Source organism: Panulirus ornatus, chromosome 8, assembly GCF_036320965.1.
Source record: "Panulirus ornatus isolate Po-2019 chromosome 8, ASM3632096v1, whole genome shotgun sequence".
Lineage (NCBI taxonomy): Eukaryota > Metazoa > Arthropoda > Malacostraca > Decapoda > Palinuridae > Panulirus > Panulirus ornatus.
The window spans coordinates 27,724,520-27,745,080 of NC_092231.1; the positions used below are offsets into that span (position 1 = coordinate 27,724,520).

Below are 20,561 nucleotides of genomic sequence, written 5' to 3' on the forward strand. Positions count from 1 at the left end.
TTTTTGTCTTTCCCTAGCGATACCTCTCTGAGCGTGCACATGGGGGGGATTCACCTAATCTTCAGGCACCTCACCATAAGACATATACATTAAAAACCTTAACTAACCCATCAACAACAAAGTCATCTATTTTCTTGAAAAGTTCAACAGCAATCCCATCCACTCTGGCTGCCTTGCTACATTTCACCTGAAGCAATCTTTCATTATCTCCTCTCTTTTCACCAACCCACTTGCCAAAATCCTCTCACTTTGCATACCTCTCTGACCCAAATCACCATATCTGCCATCCTATAATCAAACTCATTCAGCAATCCCTCAGAGTCTCTACATCTCTTCATCTCATCTCTGCCTGCTACCATTTCTCCATTTAACCTGTTCAATGATACTCCCATTTATTCTCTTGTTCCTCTCACACTATAAACCTTCTTCTAAAATATTTTCTGGTAATACTTGCTCACCCCAAATCTCATTTGCCCTCTTCTTCAGCTTGTGCACCTTACATTTGATCTGCTGTCACTTCCTCTTGTTCACACAATCACCTGCACTCCTTCCTTGCATGTAATGCCCATACATCTCTCTTTTCTCTTTCACCAGCATCTTAATCTCATCATCCTACCACTCACTATCTTTTCTCATTTGCCCACTTCCCACCTTCTGCATGCCACACACTTCTGTCTATGGCAGCACTGCTTCTCTAAATACCTCCCTTTTCCTCATCCACTCACCTGGCAACATTTATTCTCATCTTTTGCCAAACTACACTCAATCTATTCTGGTATCCCTTAACACAAGCCTTTTTTCCAGGATTACTCACTATCACCACCCTCTTCCCAATCATGTCATTTCCTCTTTTCTATAATATTTATACATCTTCACTCTTGCATTGAGAATCTAATGATCAGACATACCACCACCTGCCCCTCTCAGCACATCCACATCCAAGAGTCTCTTTTTTTGTATACCTTTTGATCAGTACATAATCCAATAATAACCACTTATCATCTCTCCTGCTCACCTATATATTCTTATTCATGACCCCCTTTTTAAACCTGATATTCTTAATCACAAGTCGTTTTTCACCACAAAACTCCACAAGCTGTTCACCATTTTTCTGCACATCACTGGGTAACCCCCTGCCCTTCAACTGTACCCTAAAATGCCGCATTACCCATTCCTGTATTCAAATCGCCCATCACTAAAACCCAATCCCTTGTGTCAAAATTGCTGACAAATTCACTCTACTCTTCCCATGATACACATCTCTCTACCTCCCTCCTCTCACTTCCACGTGCAAAGGCACTAATAATCACGAACTTCTCACAACCCACTTTCATCTACCCATATCAGTCCAGGTCTCACTTCCTAATACTCTCTCACCTATTCCCAAACTCCTTCTTCAATAGGTTTTTACCTCTTCCTTAGCTCATGCCCTAACACTAACCCTTGACTTTACCTCTAAGACATTTCTAAACCATTCTTCTCCCTTTTCCCTTGAGTTTTGTTACAGTAAGAGCTAGAACATCCATGTCAGTGTCCTCAGACTTACAACCTATCTCTCCTTCTTCATCTTAGTTATATCTGCACACATTCAGACACCCTAGCCTATGCCAAGCAGATAGGAAGTAGGTAATTACCTATTTGTATTGTATGTGGAGGGAGTTTTGCTCTCATGGGTCCCTATCTCTTGAACATCAAAGGCCCAAAGATGATTTTACCGTCCTAACTTAAAGAGTTCTGTTTGAATTTGATGAATATGAGGAGAAGGGCTCAGGAAGTAATAGTACTGTCTCCTCCCAAGACCTCAGGTCTTCTTGTACACCTAACTCTTTCTGTTCATTTTACCAATATCTACGATGTTTCTAGCAACTGCTTGTACTTTTCCATATCTCTTACTTCCTTTAGAGATTCAACTGTTTGACAATACTTCTATTAACAATTTTCACATCCCTAACTATGATTTCTATCTGTCCTTCCATTTCAGAAGAAACATCTGTGCCAACTGCAAAATCAAAATACCTGTTACAAACTGTGGACCTTGAATCTCCAAACTTTGATGTCATCCGGCTCAATACTTGTCTTTCAACTACAGCAATTATTTTTCTTTTCAATCAACTGTTTACTCATTCTAAAACCTGTTTAACATTAGCATCTAAATTCCAGGGCACATGGCCTTGATATTCTCTCATCCTCAAAGTGAGATCCTTATCTATGGGATTTCACTGTTCATCATGAAGATTGGATGAGATCTTTACACACAGATAGTGTAAGTGCAGAGGGGTTTAAGCCCTCATATTTTCCCTTGGTAATGATCTTCAGTAAATCATCAACCATCCACCTGATGTTTCAGACTGTTTTGACTAACTTCCAACAATAGATTTGTTTCCCACCTAAAATTACATTGTTTCACCTTCAATTGGTTCATCTTATCAAACTCATGTACAAGTTTCTAAGTGCATCTCCTCTTCTTATATCCCTCTCTCCATGTCTACTATGGAGCTTTGGTTGTGGTAAATGGATTCACATGCAAAAGTTGTCTTTTTCCTTGGAAAGACTTGTCTTTCTTCAGGTATGCTTCTATCTCTGCTAATGCATGGCAGAAATCACTGTTGCAGGCATGAACACATTTATCCCCTTTCTATTCTAAGAATATAACTTCATCCAAGCCAAAGTTCAGTCACTCCTGATTGATCACTCAGACAAAGAACCTGTCATATCAAGCTAGAAAAAGTTTACCTTTCTTTCAACTCCCACTCAATTTCATTTCTAAATGAAATCATTGCAATTCTGTTATTTGGGAGGAAAAGCACTTCTTTATCAAAGGATGAATGATAACCTCTCTTCTCTGACCAAAAATATCCATACTGTAGCAACTTTTGTTCATCTCCCTTTCTCCTTTCTTTCTTTTTTTCCACACCAATAATACTACAATTGTTTTTCATCTGACATCAACAGTACATGAACCATTTCTTTTCAAATTCTAATTCAGAAAATTCCTATGCCTTCTAGTTTAACAAATACTAACAATATGATTCTTCTTATACTTTCTATATGTCCATATCAAAATGCACAAATTCTCCAATTCGGCATTTGGACCATATTGCATCTCTATTCAAGTTCTGAAAGAGATACCCGTGAATAAATGCCAAGGTTTGCCATCTGTTTTGCTTGTATATTAAAACTAAAACTTTTCTTTGCGACTAGTCTCCAAAATGTTTAAATCTCTCTTTAACTCTTCTTTTCTGGATCTTGAATTCACAGTCTTCTCTCTGATCACCAAAATTATTTTTTACAAGGTCATATGATTTGAAAATATCTTTTTGAGTTCATGATATCTGTTCATCCTACCTCATAAACTTTGGGAATCTAATACTATGGCCCCAATATTTTGAAAGTTTTGAATACAGTTTGATACTGGAGACTGATCCCTAAGCTCCCTTCTTTCACTTTTCCTCTTTCAGTTTTATATTTCCTACTTTCTCTCTTGTTGGTCCAATTCTATTACTTGTCATGAATCAACCTCACATATACTTCTACCAATAAGTTTAGTACATGGAATTCTAATCCTTCCCCTACTCTCTTCTCCCTTTTCATCAACAGCCTTTGTTCAACAAATAACCCAATTTACCTATGAAACGATGACTCAACTCTCTTTCAACTCTGCTCCACCTTTCCTTGCTTAATCTATATTTTTGGGGAACCAAACACTTCAAATATGCCTTGAGGGGCACATGTAACCTAGAAAAGTTTAACACTCCTAAAATCAAATTTCCTCTCTACATCTCCTCATAAGTTTCCAATTATCTTTGAAGGCTCTTAAATTTCACTAGTACTGATATATATATATATATATATATATATATATATATATATATATATATATATATATATATATATATCAGTATATATATATATCAGTGTCGCTACCTCGCAAACGCGGGAGACAGCGACAAAGCAAAAAAAAAAAAAAAAAAAAATATATATATATATATATATATATATATATATATATATATATATATATATATATATATATATATATACACACATAACATATGCTAAAATCTTGTAAACCCTATATTACAAAAATCTGTCTTGTTCTGATGCCAAGACTCTTTACTCTTGAGCAGTAGCTCTAAGTATACAAAGAAATGATTCATATCTAAACTGTGTTGTTCATTCTTTATCTTTTCTACAGACATTACTTCAGTTTATGCTCCTATGACTTGGCTAACTGCATGCTTCAACCATCAAGTGAACCACAGACTACAGTACTTGGTAAGTCACTGAATCCCATACATATGGCAACCAAAGAGTGGGTCACTGTGTTATTTGTTTCTTTGTTATATGTTACTAATCCTTGGAATCTTTTAGCTCTTCATGTCTTTCCTAAAAATTATGCCCTAACCTTCTTTTAAAGGAAAACTCCCCATTTATTTAAAACTCTTTAACTTCTCTTTTTCTGTCTTCTCCATTTGTTTTGTTCTGTCTTTAGTTCAAGTCTTGGTATCAGTGAAGACTTCTGTTCATGCTTGGAGCCTTTGTCATAAAAGATAAACACAGACACACACAAACATACGCTTAAATATATCCTAAGAAAGCACAATTCTGGTTATGAATATATATGATAAATAATGTAAACACAGTGGTATACTGGACTAACACTGGATTAACATGATTATCTCAGTGTATGAAAAATAATAGGAAATCTAATAAAACTAATCCAAAAATTGGGAAGATCTTGTTAGGAGTATTAGCACCACAGGAGTTTCAACATTACCTTTACAGCAGCCTACTGACCTCCGACCTCATAGCTTTGAGAAGAATATAGATGAACACCAACAAGACAAGAAATTGGTGTGTATTAAAAAATGCAGAAGGATAGGCCTGTCAAGTCCTACACAGCAATCTCTTCATAAGAATGTTATGCATAAAAAAGACATACCAAATTTACATACTTTATATCATTATGGTAAAATGCATCACTATGCAATATGGATATATTCCAAAATGCTTATCTACTGCTGTTTCTTGTTTCACAAAATTAAGTCTTTACCTAGAAGATTATAATGGTGATAAAATAACAACATGCCTCATCCCTCAGAGCTTGACAGGCCTGGAAGTGTCAGATGGACAGTAATTGCCAAAAGGTTCTATATACAGTCTCTTGAAAGAGTTCCAATAAGAAATAAGAAATATAATAAAACATGCTTTTCTGTTATATTTACCCTCCATCGGCTCTTTGCAAAATTTTTCTTGAGCTGTTCAGACACAGAGCTGTGTATATTTCGATCACTGGCTGCATTGCCACAAATCCTGGAAAAGTGCAAGATATGTACATATATAGCAAGCAGAACTTATATAACCTGTATCAACATTTTTATCTTTTAATCTCTTTTTCTACAGATTGAATCAGTGAAGCTTGAGGATTATATTTATTTCAAAGGTGAGACAACATGTATTTACAATTAATACTGAAATATAGTGAAATAAAGCTATAAAAAAAATGGGCTTTGAATTCATGAAAAACTATCTTCCCATACAGTAGGCCAATGAGCTAGACATGAAAGAGCCTTGCTTTGTTTGAGAATAATTAGCAATATCCCAATAATAACCTGTGGGTAATCCCACCAAATACCTCTATGGGAATTCTTTCATAAACCACTGCTTGCCACTATTTGTACTGTAAGGGGAGGGAGTATTACATTTGTGGGGCCCCATCTTTTGAACATTATACTATCATACAGCCTCTTGAATTTATGTATGCTGTCTGCATCAACCATGTCCCCAGTCAATCTGTTCCAATCATCCACCACCCTTATAAAAGTATTTCCTTGCATTCTTATTACAAGTTTCTTAATTAATTTCATGTTATGTCCTCTGGTTCCTCTATCCCTACACCTCTGAAAATGCTGCCTACTGTCCACCTCATCAAATTCTTTTATAAATTCAAAGGTTGTGATCAGGCCACCCACCCACTTTTCTCTCTTCTAGTGTGGGTAAATTTAAAGTCTCCATCATTTCCCTGTAGCTTAGCTCTCTTAATTCTGGTACCATCTTTGTTTCCTTCCTCTGGACCTTCTCTATGAGTTCTTGCTTCTTAAGGTGCAGGGACCAAACCTGAGAAGCATTTTCTAGTTCTGGCCTTATGTAGGATATGAATAGCTTGCTAAATATCTTTTCATCCATACACTTGAAAGCTATTCTGATATTTGCCAGACGACAATTTGTTTGTTTTCCTGCTATTTAATAATCATATTAAAGCCATCTTCCACTCTGTACCATTCAAAATACTTTCCATTTGGTACGGTTGAATTTCATCAACCACATTTCAGACCAACTTTGGCACCTGTTTAGGTACCCTTGTAAACTGATTTAATCCTTTTCACCTTTTGACTCCCCTTGTGCATCTGCAAATACATTCAGTATACAACTTATACTTTCGTATACTGTTTGTTAGCATTCAATTTCATTACTTAGCTTATTTCATTCATCCATTACTACGATAATATAAAGTATTTCTTTACATCTTTCTTATGGATTTCTTGCTTTGTTTCTTGTTAAGTCCTCTGGATACCATATTTTTGTATCTCACAAATAAATGTTTACAGCTGACATTCCAAAGCATGAACTGGTTGGCATGAAAAAAGTCTGAGGCAATAAACTTCAAAGCAAGACAACGGTATGAAGTAAGAACTGCTTAGGAAGGGAATGGTTTGGAAGGGAAATATTACATAAGGAAATGGTCCTAGTTTAGAGCCATAAGGCAAGGGAACAGTTTCAGACACAAACATTAGGAAGGGGAACAGCTTTCAGAGGAAAGAGTACAGTTTGAGGTGTGAACTGCTAGGCACAGGAATGGTCCAAGGAAGGAATTGTCATGCAAGCAAATGGTCCAGAGGGTAAATAACTAGGAAAAAGTAATGCCAAAGTATAACATATGGGACAGATGGGAGCAGTATGCTTGCTATGGAAACACAAGGAAGAGTTGGGAATTTTATTCTTAACATGAGCTCTAACCTTGCAGCCTTCATCAGGAGAATAAATAACAGTGAGATTACATGATATACACACAAATCTTGTGACTTTGGAAACAGGGTAGAGATACATCGGATCCTCTGTTTGGTCTGTTGCTGCTGTACTTTCTTTCATAACCCTACAATCACATGCTGCCATTTTTGCTGTTGCTTTGGCCTGCAACATGTTCCCTGACGTTACGCTGATGTTATGTTGCAAACTTGCTACACACCAACACAGACGATGAAGGACATTTGCCCCAGGGGAAACAGAAAAATCATACACAAAGGCATGGATAAAAGGACCAGGAAACTTAACATCAACATGAGGTCAGAAGCATGTTGTGGGCCAAAGTACCAGCAGAAATGGCAGTGCAGTACTGGAGGGTATTGGAAGAGAGGACAGCTGTATAGACCAATGAGAGGACCTGCCACAAATACATCCCATTTCCTGAGGATGACGGTGAGGTTGAAATAAGAGTCAAGAATAAAAGTCCTACCTCCTGCTTGTGTTTCCTTTGCTACTATACTCCCATACAGACTGCTCCTAAGAAGTGACATGATAACTCAGGCAGTCTATATTTTCATAAAAACTTGCAAATTTAAGACTTTTGCATTTAGGACTATATGTTTATGGTGTGATGGGAATGAAATGTTGAAGCCGAGATTAGACATACTTGACAATCTTAGAAATATTGCTGCATTAATTATCCAGAACCTGCATATGAGACGTACAACAAAGGCTATACATTTACCATCTAGAAAGAAAAAAGAACACTGAAATATATGAATAAAACACTAAAGTTCCTAAATCAAATTCAAAAGTAGACAGTCAATTCTTTGAAAGATGTAAAGAAAGACCAATCAGAGGTCACAGCAAGAAATAAAACAAAAACTTGTTAAAAAATATAAAGAAGTAATTCTACAGAATCACAGTTGAGATTTCATGAATTAAGCTAAATGATAAATCTGAATGGTGAGAGTAGAGAAAAGTCTAAAAAGTTACATGACAGTAGGAAACTTTAAGAGATGAGAAGTACAGTAGGTAAGAATGAATTAGTATTTACAGAGGTCAAGCCAAACTGTCCTGGATTGTTTAATATCAGTTTGAGAAAAACGAAAAACAAAAGCCATGAACTGAAACTGGGCCTAATGGGAAAACTGTCATTCTAGCAATATGATTTCATGGGAATATATGTATTGCTAAAGTAAGTACAGGTACACCACTGAATTTCCGGCACTCTTGGTTCCAAAGCCTTGCCGGATTAACCATTTTGCCAAACCCATTAATTATACATCTCCCATACGTCTAAAAGTATACCATGGACTGCTAAATATTTCAATTAAACAAATATTAAATTTGAACTAAATAAATAAATGAAATACAGGTACTTGTACAATCGTACATTAGTTTGAATTCCTGTGGGGGTCTTCTTCATCTGTTGTTAGTGTTTTCCTAGGTGTGCATCGCCTGAATAATGCAGTTGCATCTGCATTATACACCTACTCAGGACTGAGGTGCTCGTCAGCTACGAGTTTCACAAATTCGTCCACATACTCAGCAGCTCCTTCGTGGTTTGCAGACTGCTTTTCTTCGCCCACTTTATTCATGGAAATTCCATGATGCTTCTTGAATCTTTGAAGCCATCCTTCACTAGTCACGCTCATGTTGTAATTTAAGTTCTTTACGGAACAACTTAGCCTGGTCCATTATCATGCTACCTGACAAGTCCACTCCATCACTCCAATGCTGCCAAAACCATTCCATCATCACTCGATCGTACTCAGTACTCCTACCGTCTTTCATAGTTTTTCTAATCATCTTTAGCTTCTTGGAATCACTGTCTGCATAGAATTTCAGTATTTTCTCCTTTTGCTTCTTTATATCATAAACAGTTGATGAACCAATACTGTAGATGTCACACAGCTTACGCACCGAAACACCATGGTCCAGTTTTTTCAACAGTTCTACTTTATCTTGGATCAACATGGACTGGAGCTTACGTTTGATATCACGACTACACTCTCATATGTCTTAGAAGCCATAGCTAGGGGTAAATCTAAGCGAAATAAGCTAAGAATCTCACAGAATTGCAGTATCACCACCAACAAGCGCAGTGTAAAGAATGCAAATAAGCGTGTCCTACACACAACGCCATCTATGGCCACCCAGTAAACTAGTCTGGTGGCTGCAGTAATTTCAAGTTCCCTCACATAAGTTTGTCCAGACTAAGGGAGGTGCCGAACCATCACTCGCCAGAAATTCAGTGGAGTACCTCTAAAGAGGGAAGGCTACCTTGCAGAATTTAGGTAAGTGAAGCTGCCAAATTTCTAGGTGAAAACACACTAAAGAATAAATTCACGTCAATGAATGTGCTAAGAAGGGGAGAAGGAATTAGAGGTCTACACATGTAACAAATCTGCATCCTGTGGATCCTTCATCAATACAATTCACATATACAATAGTTTTCTTAAAGAGGGAATGATCATAACAACTTGCTCCCTAGCGCACATAAAAAAATGTCTATAATGAGGATATCTTGTTTGTTATAGAGGTGTAATGAAAATTGGAGTAAAAATAGGGAGGGGGGGAGACAAAATAAAGATACAGGAGGCAGTTGTATTTGGGAGTGCAGAGTATGGAACAAACATTGGGTATGATGCATTCCAATCTGATCTAGTGATCTGAGCCCTGTTCCCTGAGAGAATATGGTTGTGAGCAGTAGTTAATGCATCATGATTATAGCTTTGGCTACAGTTAGTGGAACCATCTGAAAGTTATCATTAGGATTTGGCCCATCAATCCTAAATAGAGTAGGGTTCTCTCTTTTTCTTGGCTCCCTGGCCTTCTCTAGAGGAAAAAAATTTTTTTTTCAAGTTCAAAACTCATTTATCATAATACGCTGTCATATAGTTGAAACAACATAAGCTTTCAAGCTATTCAACTCACCATGGATGTCTGAGAGATTGCTTACAAGTATACCTCTTCTCAACATCAACGCACATTAGCTGGCGAATGAAATCTTTTGCTGAATCACTGATTTCATCCCAGTATGGTGAATCAAACTCAAATTCACCTGAAGGAATCAGAAAATAAGTCAAAGTGTACTCACATACATTCCAAAATCTATGCATAAATATGTCACCTTTTCCTTAGAAACTAGAAAGCATAAATTTTGGAACAATTATTTCTCTAATATGAAATTCTAATGCATTTTGAAACATACAACAGATCAGAAGTGCAATGACAGTCTGATGTAAATACTTCAAACTGACCTGGTTCCTTCATCTTTCACTTAATCGTATTTCACCTATATCTACATTGATTTTAAAGCTTGTTTATCCATTCTGTTTACAGTTTTGAGACTTTTAAATCTCCAAAAAGACTAAGCTGTTGGAAATGACTTACATGTGAATTCACTAAATATTTTGGTCACTGTTAAAAATAAGGCCCTTAAGGTTTTCCTTAATGTTTGGAATAATTTGACAGTGCAACTTCAAAGACAGTTTAATGTATAAACCATAACAAATGAACCGAGATGTATGAAAAATCTGTTGATGTACTGAGCATATAATTTGCTGTTGGAATGTGCATTTAAATCATTCTTTTATTACTTTCTACTATATGAAACAATTTATTTATATACAGTCATGTTAATGAATTCATTCTCATCAAACCTGCAATAAAACAATTCAAAGTTTATGATATTTTTGTGCTTGAAGACAGCACCAAGGCTTCAAGAGGAGCTTCTTATCACACTATAACCCTAGAACACTATTGTCATGTGTTAGGACAATTTTATTATTCTTAAATCCAATAGACCCAGTGGGTAAAAAAGATAAAAGTTCTAATTGCAATTTATTGAATAAAATATGAACATAAAGTTTAAACTTTAAAGTTTAACTTTACCTTCTTATGACACAAAATACAGAAAACACAACTGAAAGTGGTTATTGTAGTATTAGCAAAAGAAAAAACTTTGAAAACTTATATAAAAAAAAATTATCATTCTTATCAATATAAAACAAGTTATTCATCATAAGGACTTAATGTTGGAGAAATCCATTCTCCAGACCATTGGCTTCCTGCTGACAGACAAAGAGTTTCCCTGCATTACCATGATCTGTAGGCCACTTATTATTTATAGGTTATTCACCCCCACACATCAATATTCATGGGTCTAATGGAACCAAATGCCATAAAATACAAAGAAGGAATAGAAGCACAGAATGAAGTTCCCATCCTCAGTGACATCTAAAGAACTAAAGTTAGCGGGACCCAAGTGATCGCACAGATATGTGAACTCCACAGAACAAATAAACTCTGAGGAACTTAGGGTCTGACAGACCCAAAGATAATGTTCTAGGCTTAATGACTGTGCACATGCTGTAAAGAACAGCCAGACCTTGATAATTACAGATAACAAATGACCATTTACAGTATGGAAGCTGTATTCTGAAAATTCAGACTGGTACAAGGCGTTTGTAAGAATGGGCGTAATGGTTGTACACAAATGATCCAACCAAATCAAAAAAGCAGATTTAGAGAAAACAGGTAGGAAGTAACTAGAACAAGACATATTTTCTATGTAAGGCCTCCTCAAAACTTTAAAATCTTAGGTAGGTTTTATCCAAAGTACCTAAGAATAACAATATCCTCTAACCCCTTGAGCCCTGAACAAGAAACCATACCTCATTTAGAACAATACTTGATAACATAGTAAGGCATGGTGATACATAATAAAAAATCATAAACAGTGTAATGATTAGTACACTACGGTACTGCAAAATAAAACAAACAAAGGTATCACTTACCTTTAAGGATCTGTGCAAAGAGATTTGCATCATTTTCATCATAGAAGGGGGGATAACCACATAGAAGAATGTAAGCAATTACACCTATACTCCACACATCAACAGCTTTTCCATAGGGTTTCTGTGCCAAGACCTCTGGAGCTGAAAGAAACATATATTGCTAGCAAGGTAATCTAAAAATGCCTTAGTTCTAATGCAAATTCAAATAAGTATTTTTTGCTTGACGTGTATATGAAAAACCAATTAAGAAATTAAGTCTTTCCTTCATTACGAACTTTCAAGGAATATTTATCTAAAAGCACATCCGTTAACCTTTAGTCAGCACACTAAGTTTTGTATGCTGATCGTGATATAGACATCAAATATGATCCTCAAATTTTCAATTTTCTACTATAAGACTAAAGAATTACAAGTAAAAGTGAATGATATGCACAAACAGGTGAGCTAACATAACCCATATGGCCATGATATAGTGCTGAAGTTATCACACAGACTGTCTAGCAGACGAATACAGCAAAGAGTAAACTGTTCGATAATAACACATCATTATCTATGAAAGAGATGCATGTAAAAGTAAAGAATAAGTAAAATATAAATTAGCTAACATAACTTACTTGGCCATGGTACAGGGCAGAAGTAATGTATATATACCATGGCAGACAGAGGTGGTAGGGTGTTAAAGGAAGGGAGGAGAGGAGATACAAAAGGGTTTGGGTCAAGTCTTGTTACTTTCATTCACTAACTGACACATACCACTACTCAAGATTATTATCTATATAATGTATTTGCACATTTACATTTACTACACATTCATGTTTTTTGTATTGGTTTGCACATCTTACACAGTCTTAATATTTTGGAGAGAGAAAGACCAATGTTACCTTGTGCAGTATATTTTCAAAATAGTGCTGCTTACATGCTTGGAATATAAAAAAAAGTTGCTACTTGCTTGAGAAAACATGCTATGATAAACAGAAATAATCATGAATATTGATTGTTACATCCTCTCTTTAAAAAGAATTTTGTACATTACCAGAAAATACTTGTGTATTAGAAAAAAATAATAAGGTTGTAATATATGTCAGTATTCAAACTAAAAGAGATTAATCATAGAATAACTATATGAGTATTCCTATGCATTAACATATTTACTTGGTTACAGTGTAATACTTAAACTTAACTGAAAGCACATTTTTAGATGGTCTCACACAATACTTAGTAACTCAACATGCTGAACTAGACGAAGTATCTTCTCTATGACTGACTTCACTCCTATCCTGGTCCTACAGGCCACTTGGGACACTCACATCTACATTTGTTTTGTCCTCAATTCTCTGTTAAATGAAACCTCAACAGAAAAGATGTGATGTGCATGTCTCTCCCAGGGTGATAGTCCAATTTAATTCATACTGGTGGCCTTGGAGCAACATTCCTTGCAGATGTTCTAACACTTGGTAAAAAGGCTTTTTTATGACTGTCTGTAGAGCCTTGTGGTCCCATTACTCTGGTTAGTTGCCTAAATGTCATATACTGATGAAACTTTTGTCAGTGTGCCAATACAGTAGCTAGCATCTCTCTCTCTATCTGTGCATACCTTGTCTCTGTACAAGTCAATGCTCAGCGAGCATAAAATAATGGTTTACCTTTCTGCATCAATGTAGCACATAATCCAGTCTGACTAGCATAACACTGAACAACAAACTTTAATCATAGAACATGTTACGAACTCAATCCTTGTTGGGGCAAGGTCGCCAGTAACATATATATGTTACAAATACTATACTGATCCTCGTCTTTGCAAGGACGTTAGATTTGTTAAGTTGTACAACTCAGGATAACACTGTCTGAAAGTTATGGGATTGAATTAAAAACCAGCATTATATTAAATCTACTTATAATGAAAGAATTCAGGTGTACAAAGATAGGCACATAAATCAGGCATAAATCATTTACGTTAACAATGAACATGAGTTTAACATTGAACATGAGTTAACCTTGAACATGAGTTAACATTGAACATGAGTTAATATTGAACATGAGTTAACATTCCAGATAAGATTTCAAGCCAAGAGATCTCTTTCCTTTATGACACTTTGGTCGATAACATTACACTTAGTTAGACCTGACGTGACACGGTAAGCATCATCGTTACACTTATCTACCTGAAGTGACACAGAAGTAACAGGCTTACAGCACAGCACTCGGGTAACGGGCTTACAGCAGTAACAGCTTACAGCACAGCAGGGCTTACAGGCTTACAGCAGGGAGGACCACTTACCTTGCTGGGCTAGAGAGAGAGGAATCAAATCTCAGCGGGTGTCGTGGGTATTTATTACAAGTAAAGACAAGCGTTCACCCTTTTCACCCTTGCTGCTATACAATACTACCCTTGATTGGCTATGGGACTAAGAGCAGTTCTGATTGGTTGGAGGGTCCCAGAGTCTTGGGTTAGTCACACTCCTTGGTCCTTTTTGTTTACGTCAGCAGCGATGACATATGGGATGACATAACCCCGCAGCTGACCCCACGCCTTGACCTGGCACCTCTGATGAGGGTTCAGGTGCTGGAGGACTGGTCAACATCTGCTTCAAAACAGATCATTAAGCCAAATGCTTGGTGGGCAGAGAAACTCCTTGCCCTGATAGGGAATAGCAACAACACCATATACAAAGGACACACACACGTTATATACATGAACATGTGGGCACACACACACACACATGTTCATAACAAATACTACCACTGGACAGGATGTCACTCACTGCTTGACCGTGTCTAGAACTCCCTACATATTTGTTAGCCAGGTGACAGACAGACTCTAAAATATCATACAATTTAAGTAAGAATCTAAGTAAATAAATTACCATGCCTTCTAACCTCTGTATCTCTGTGATGTTTTACTGAGTTTCCATCTATGCAATGGATACTGTCTTACCAGGATCAGATTTCAAACAATACTTAGATACCTTGTGCCCTTTAAAAAATCTCAGAATTCCTCAATTCTTCCTGAGCCTGATCCCTTGCTTCCTACACCTCTCCAGTAGCTTACATACATCATTACCATGATAATCTAGCTAGTTATCATCATAAGCTATCATGTCATCAGCAACACATAAAACTCCTTTCAGACCCTCCAGGGCTACATTCAGCCTCTTATGGAATACTTCACTACTAAGGGTGAAGCCAAAAGGTAATCTTAATCACCTTTACCTTCCTATTAGTGTCTGAAATGTAGCAAGATAGCTTCATTGATTATCTAGTACACATTGCCAAAAAAGGAGAGTTGTCAAGTCCTTTCCCTTGGTCATTCTAGTCTGTGATGACTGATGATGTTTTCATAACTGCTAGCACGATTTTTGTATAAGTTTGCATGTCTTACATCGTCTTAATATTTCAGAGAAGAAAAAGACCAATACTACCTTGCTCATTACATTCTCAAAAAAGTGTCACTTACATGCTTGTGGGTATAAACAAAGTAGCTGCTTGTGTAAAGAAAATGCACTATGATAGACCATGACAAACATGCATGTATTGTTACAATCTATAAACATTTGCATTTATTACATGTGTATTTACACTTCAGAATTGCTTCCTGACACTGAAGGAAGCAACTATTGTGACCAAGACGACATTTTGCAGAAAAACAAATATAAAAATTTTGGCATGAATCTAAAAAAAAAAAAAAAAAAAAGTGAAACCATACGATTTTCGACATGTTTCACAAGTCATTGAAAATGAAATTTGCTGTTTTAGGATTAAGCTGCTTAGCATCTTCTTTAAATATATTGTTACGAACATGTGTGTGTGCCCACATGTTCGTATATATATGTATGTGTGTGCATCTTTTTGGTTGTGGTGTAAGTGATATTTTATGGCAGGACAACCGAGGGGAGAGCCGGACCATTAGGCCTGCTGCATCCCCACACCTCTGGAGATTCCAGACGTTGTTACGAACATGTGTGTGTGTGTGTGCCCAAATGTTCGAGTATATATGTATGTGTGTGTGTCTTTGTACTTATGGTGTAAGTGATATTTTAGGGCAGGATGACCGAAGGGAGAACAGGACCATTAGGCCTGCTGCATTCCCACGCCTCTGGAGATTCCAGATGGACGCATGGCCAGTTAACCACACTTGGACCTTTCATCCGAGGCAGCAGGTCAAGTTGGGAGGTCAGCCTATGGCCTCCTGTACAGCATCGTCGCTGTCAGGACAAGAGGAGGTTGAGCTTTAGGCAAGATGTGGGACAGATTTAGGATCCTTCAGCCAACCAGCAGTTTCATGGATAGACCCTTCTCCAATCACCGCCCGACCTGAGGCCCTCCAGCACAAGGTAGTGATACAAAAAGACAAAAAGGCCACATTCATTCACACTCAGTCCCCAGCTGCCATGTGTAATGCACCCAAACCACAGTTCCCTTTCCACAACCGGGCCCCACAGATCTTTCCATGGTTCACCCCAGACACTTCACATGCCCTGGTTCAATCCACTGACAGCAGGTCGACCCCGTTATACCACATTGTTCCAATGCACTCCATTCCCTTCACCCTCCTGTATGTTCAGGCCCCAATCACTCAAAATCTTTTTCACTCCATCCTTCCACCTCCAATTAGGTCTCCTGCTTCTTCTTCCCTCTACCTCTGACACATATATATCCTCTTTATCAATCTCTCCTCACTCATTCTATCCATGTGACCAAACCATTTCAGCACACCCTCTTCTGCTCTTGCAACCACACTTTTTTTATTACCATACATCTCTCTTACCCTTTCATTACCTACTCGATCAAACCACCTCACACCACATATTGTCCTCAAACATTTCATATCCAACACATCCACCCTCCACCGCACAACCTTATCTATAGCCCACACCTCACAACCATTTAACATTGTTGGAACCACTATTCCTTCAAACATACCCATTTTTGCTCTCCGAGATAGCATTCTCGCCTTCCACACATTTTTCAACGCTCCCAAAAACTTTGCCCCCTCCCCCACCCTGTGATTCACTTCCACTTCCATGGTTCTGTCTGCTGCTAAACCCACTCCCAGATATCTAAAACACTTCACTTTCTCCAGTTTTTCTCCATTCAAACTTACCATCCAATTAACTTGTCCCTCAACCCTACTGAAACTAATAATCTTGCTCTTATTCACATTTACTCTCAACTTTCTTCTTTCAAGCACTTTACCAAACTCAGTCACCAGCTTCTGCAGTTTCTCACTCGAATCAGCCACCAGCGCTGTATCATCAGCGAACAACAAATGGCTCACTTCCCAAGCCTCCTCATCCACAACAGACTGCATACTTGCTCCTCTCTCAAAAACTTTTGCATTCAACTCCCTAACCACCCCATCCATAAACATATTAAACAACCATGGAGACATAATGCACCCCTGCTGCAAACCGACATTCACTGGGAATCAATCACTTTCCTCTCTTCCTACTCGTACCCATGCCTTACATCCTTAGTAAAAACTTTTCACTGCTTCTTGCAACTTACCTCCCACACCATATACTCTTAAAACCTCCTACAAAGTATCTCTATCAATCCTATCATATGCCTTCTCCAGATCCATAAATTCTACATACAAATCCATCTGTTTTTCTAAGTATGTCTCACATACATTCTTCAAAGCAAACACCTGATCCACACATCCTCTACCACTTCTGAAACCACAATGCTCTTCCCCTATCTGATGCTCTGTACATGCCTTTACCCTCTCAATCAGTACCCTTCCATATAATTTCCCCAGAATACTCAACAAACTTATACCTCTGTAATTTGAACACTCACCTTTATCCCCTTTGCCTTTGTATAATGGCACTAAGAATGCATTCCACCAATACTCAGGGACTTCACCATGAACCATACATACACTGGACATCCTCACCAACCAGTCAACAACACATTCACCCCTTTTTTAATAAATTCCACTGCAATACCATCCAAACCCACCGACTTGCCAGCTTTCATCTTCCAACAAGCTTTCGCTACCTCTTCTCTGTTTACCAAACAATTCTCTCTGACTCTCTCACTTCACACACCACCCCAACCAAAACACCCTATATCTGCCATTCTATCATCAAACACATTCACCAAACCTTCAAAATACTCTCTTCATCACTACTTTTTATTACCTCCCATTAGCCCCCTTCACCGATGTTCCCATTTGTTCTATCGTCTAACGCACTTTATTTACCTCCTTCCAAAACATATTTTTATTCTCCCTAAAATTTAATGATGCTTTCTCACCCCAACTCTCAGTTGCTCTCTTTTTCACCTCTTGCACCTTTCTTTTGACCTCCTGCCGCTTTCCCTTATTACATCTCCCATTCATTTACACTAACTCCCTGAAAAAATCATCCAAACGCTTTTCTCTTCTCTTTCACTAACAATCTTACTACTTCATCCCACCACTCGCAACCATTTCTGATTTGCCCACCTCCCATCTCTCTCTTGCCACAAGCATCTTTTGTGCAAGCCATCACTGCTTCCCTAAATACACCCCATTCCTCCCCAACTCCCCTTACATCATTTGTTCTCACCTTTTGCCATTCTGCACTCATTCTCTCCTGGTACTTCCTCACACAAGTCTCCTTTCCAAGCTCACTTATTCTCACCACTCTCTTCTCCTCAACATTCTCTCTTCTTTTCTGAAAACCCCTACAAAGCTTCACCTTTGCCTCCATAAGACAATGATCAGACCCCTCCAGGTGCTCCTCTCAGCACATTAACATCCAAAAGTCTCTATTTCACATACCTATCAATAAACACGTAATCCAATAATGCCCTCTGGCCATCTCTCCTACTCACATATGTATACTTATGTATATCTCTCTTTTTAAACCAGGCTTTCCCAATCAACAATCCTTTTTCAGCACACAAATCCACAAGCTCTTCACCATTTCCATTAACAACACTGGTAAGCTACTATACTTGATAAAAAAACAAATCCTTCATACCAGAGGTGGAGGGAATGAGGAGAAGTGGGAGACCAAATTGGAGGTGGAAAGATGGAGTGAAAAAGATTTTGAGTGATCGGGGACTGAACATGCAGGAGAGTGAAAAGCGTGCAAGGAATAGAGTGAATTGGAACGCTGTGGTATACCAGGGTCGACGTGCTGTCAATGGATTGAACCAGGGCACATGAAGTGTCTGGGGTAAACCATGGAAAGTTTTGTGGGGCCTGGATGTGGAAAGGGAGCTGTGGTTTCGGTGCATTAAACATGACAGCTAGAGACTGAGTGTGAACAAATGTGGCCTTTGCTGTCTTTTCCTAGTGCTACCTCGCGCACATGCGGGGATGGGGGTTGTCATTTCATGTGTGGTGGGGTGGCGATGAGAATGAATAAGGGAGACAGAATGAATGATGTACATGTGTATATATGTATATGTCTGTGTGTGTATACATATGTATACGTTGAGATGTATGGGTATGTATATGTGTGTGTGTGTGTGTGTGGATGTGTATGTATATACATATGTATGTGGGTGGGTTGGGCCATTCTTTCATCTGTTTCCTTACGCTACCTCGCTAATGCAGGAGACAGTGACAAAGTATAATAGATAATTTTCTGATGCTGAAAGTATCAGCTGTAGTGCAAAGCATGCTATTACTTGAAAGGTAATGAAATCCCTAAGAAAGTACCTGCTGTAGAGCAAAGCATGATATTACTTGAAAGGTAATGAAATCCCTAAGATCCTACTTGAAATTCTAAATGCAAACTGTAATAATGAAAATATTCACTTGTACTGACTGATCAAAACAAATATCAATCCACATTGAAATTAATGTCAAAGTACCATCTTCAAACTAAAGGATTAAAATCCATATGAATCCTATGGATAACAATATGAAGTGTCAAGCATGAAAAAAAAACATCAATTTTGTTAAAAACTTGGAAACGAGACATGAATATGGCAAAAGTAAAACAACAATAACTCTATTATTCTTCCAATTTACAAAGTACATGAGTGGTTAAGATGAATAAATAATAATTGGATTAGCAATATTAGTACAGTAAGTGACATGATGCATCATTTATCATAAATTACTTGAAGCTGAAACAATGGGTGTAAGTCCCTACTTAGCTGAAGGCAGAACAACTAGAATGTAGATTTAACCAAAGGGAGTTTAGAAGCTAAAAATGGTGAGGAGAGAAATAATGAAGCCACCTGCAAATTAAAAAAGCTGATATCAAAAGTTTTTTTTTCTTTTTTGCTTTGTCGCTGTCTCCCACATTAGCGAGGTAGCGCAAGGAAACAGACAAAAGAATGGCCCAACCCACCCAAATACACATCAATATACATACACATCCACACACGCAAATATACATACCTATACATCTCAACGTACACATATATATATACACACACACTGACATATACATATATACACATGTAAATAATTCATACCGTCTGCCTTTATTCATTCCCATCGCCACCCCGCCACACATGAAATAACAACGCCCTCCCCCCGCATGTGCGCAAGGTAGCGCTTGGAAAAGACAACAAAGGCCACATTCGTTCACACTCAGTCTCTAGCTGTCATGTATAATGCACTGAAACAACAGCTCCCTTTCCACATCCCGGCCCCACAGAACTTTCCATGGTTTACCCATGACGCTTCACACGCCCTGGTTCAATCCATTGACAGCATGTCGACCCTGGTATACCACATCATTCCAATTCACTCTATTCCTTGCACACCTTTCACCCTCCTGCATG

General features: G+C 37.8%; 1 protein-coding gene across 5 annotated transcripts in view; it reads right to left on the reverse strand.

Moving 5' to 3' along the window:
* Positions 1-20,561, reverse strand: part of CaMKI (Calcium/calmodulin-dependent protein kinase I) — a 317,987-nt gene that overhangs the window by 133,032 nt on the left and 164,394 nt on the right. For all 5 annotated transcript variants that reach the window (XM_071664256.1, XM_071664252.1, XM_071664253.1 and 2 more), the window contains 3 exons: positions 11,829-11,969; positions 9,964-10,090; positions 5,226-5,313 (listed from right to left, as the gene is read on the reverse strand). In XM_071664256.1, coding sequence (XP_071520357.1) covers positions 5,226-5,313; positions 9,964-10,090; positions 11,829-11,969 — 356 coding nt within the window. The remainder of the gene's footprint in view (positions 1-5,225; positions 5,314-9,963; positions 10,091-11,828; positions 11,970-20,561) is intronic.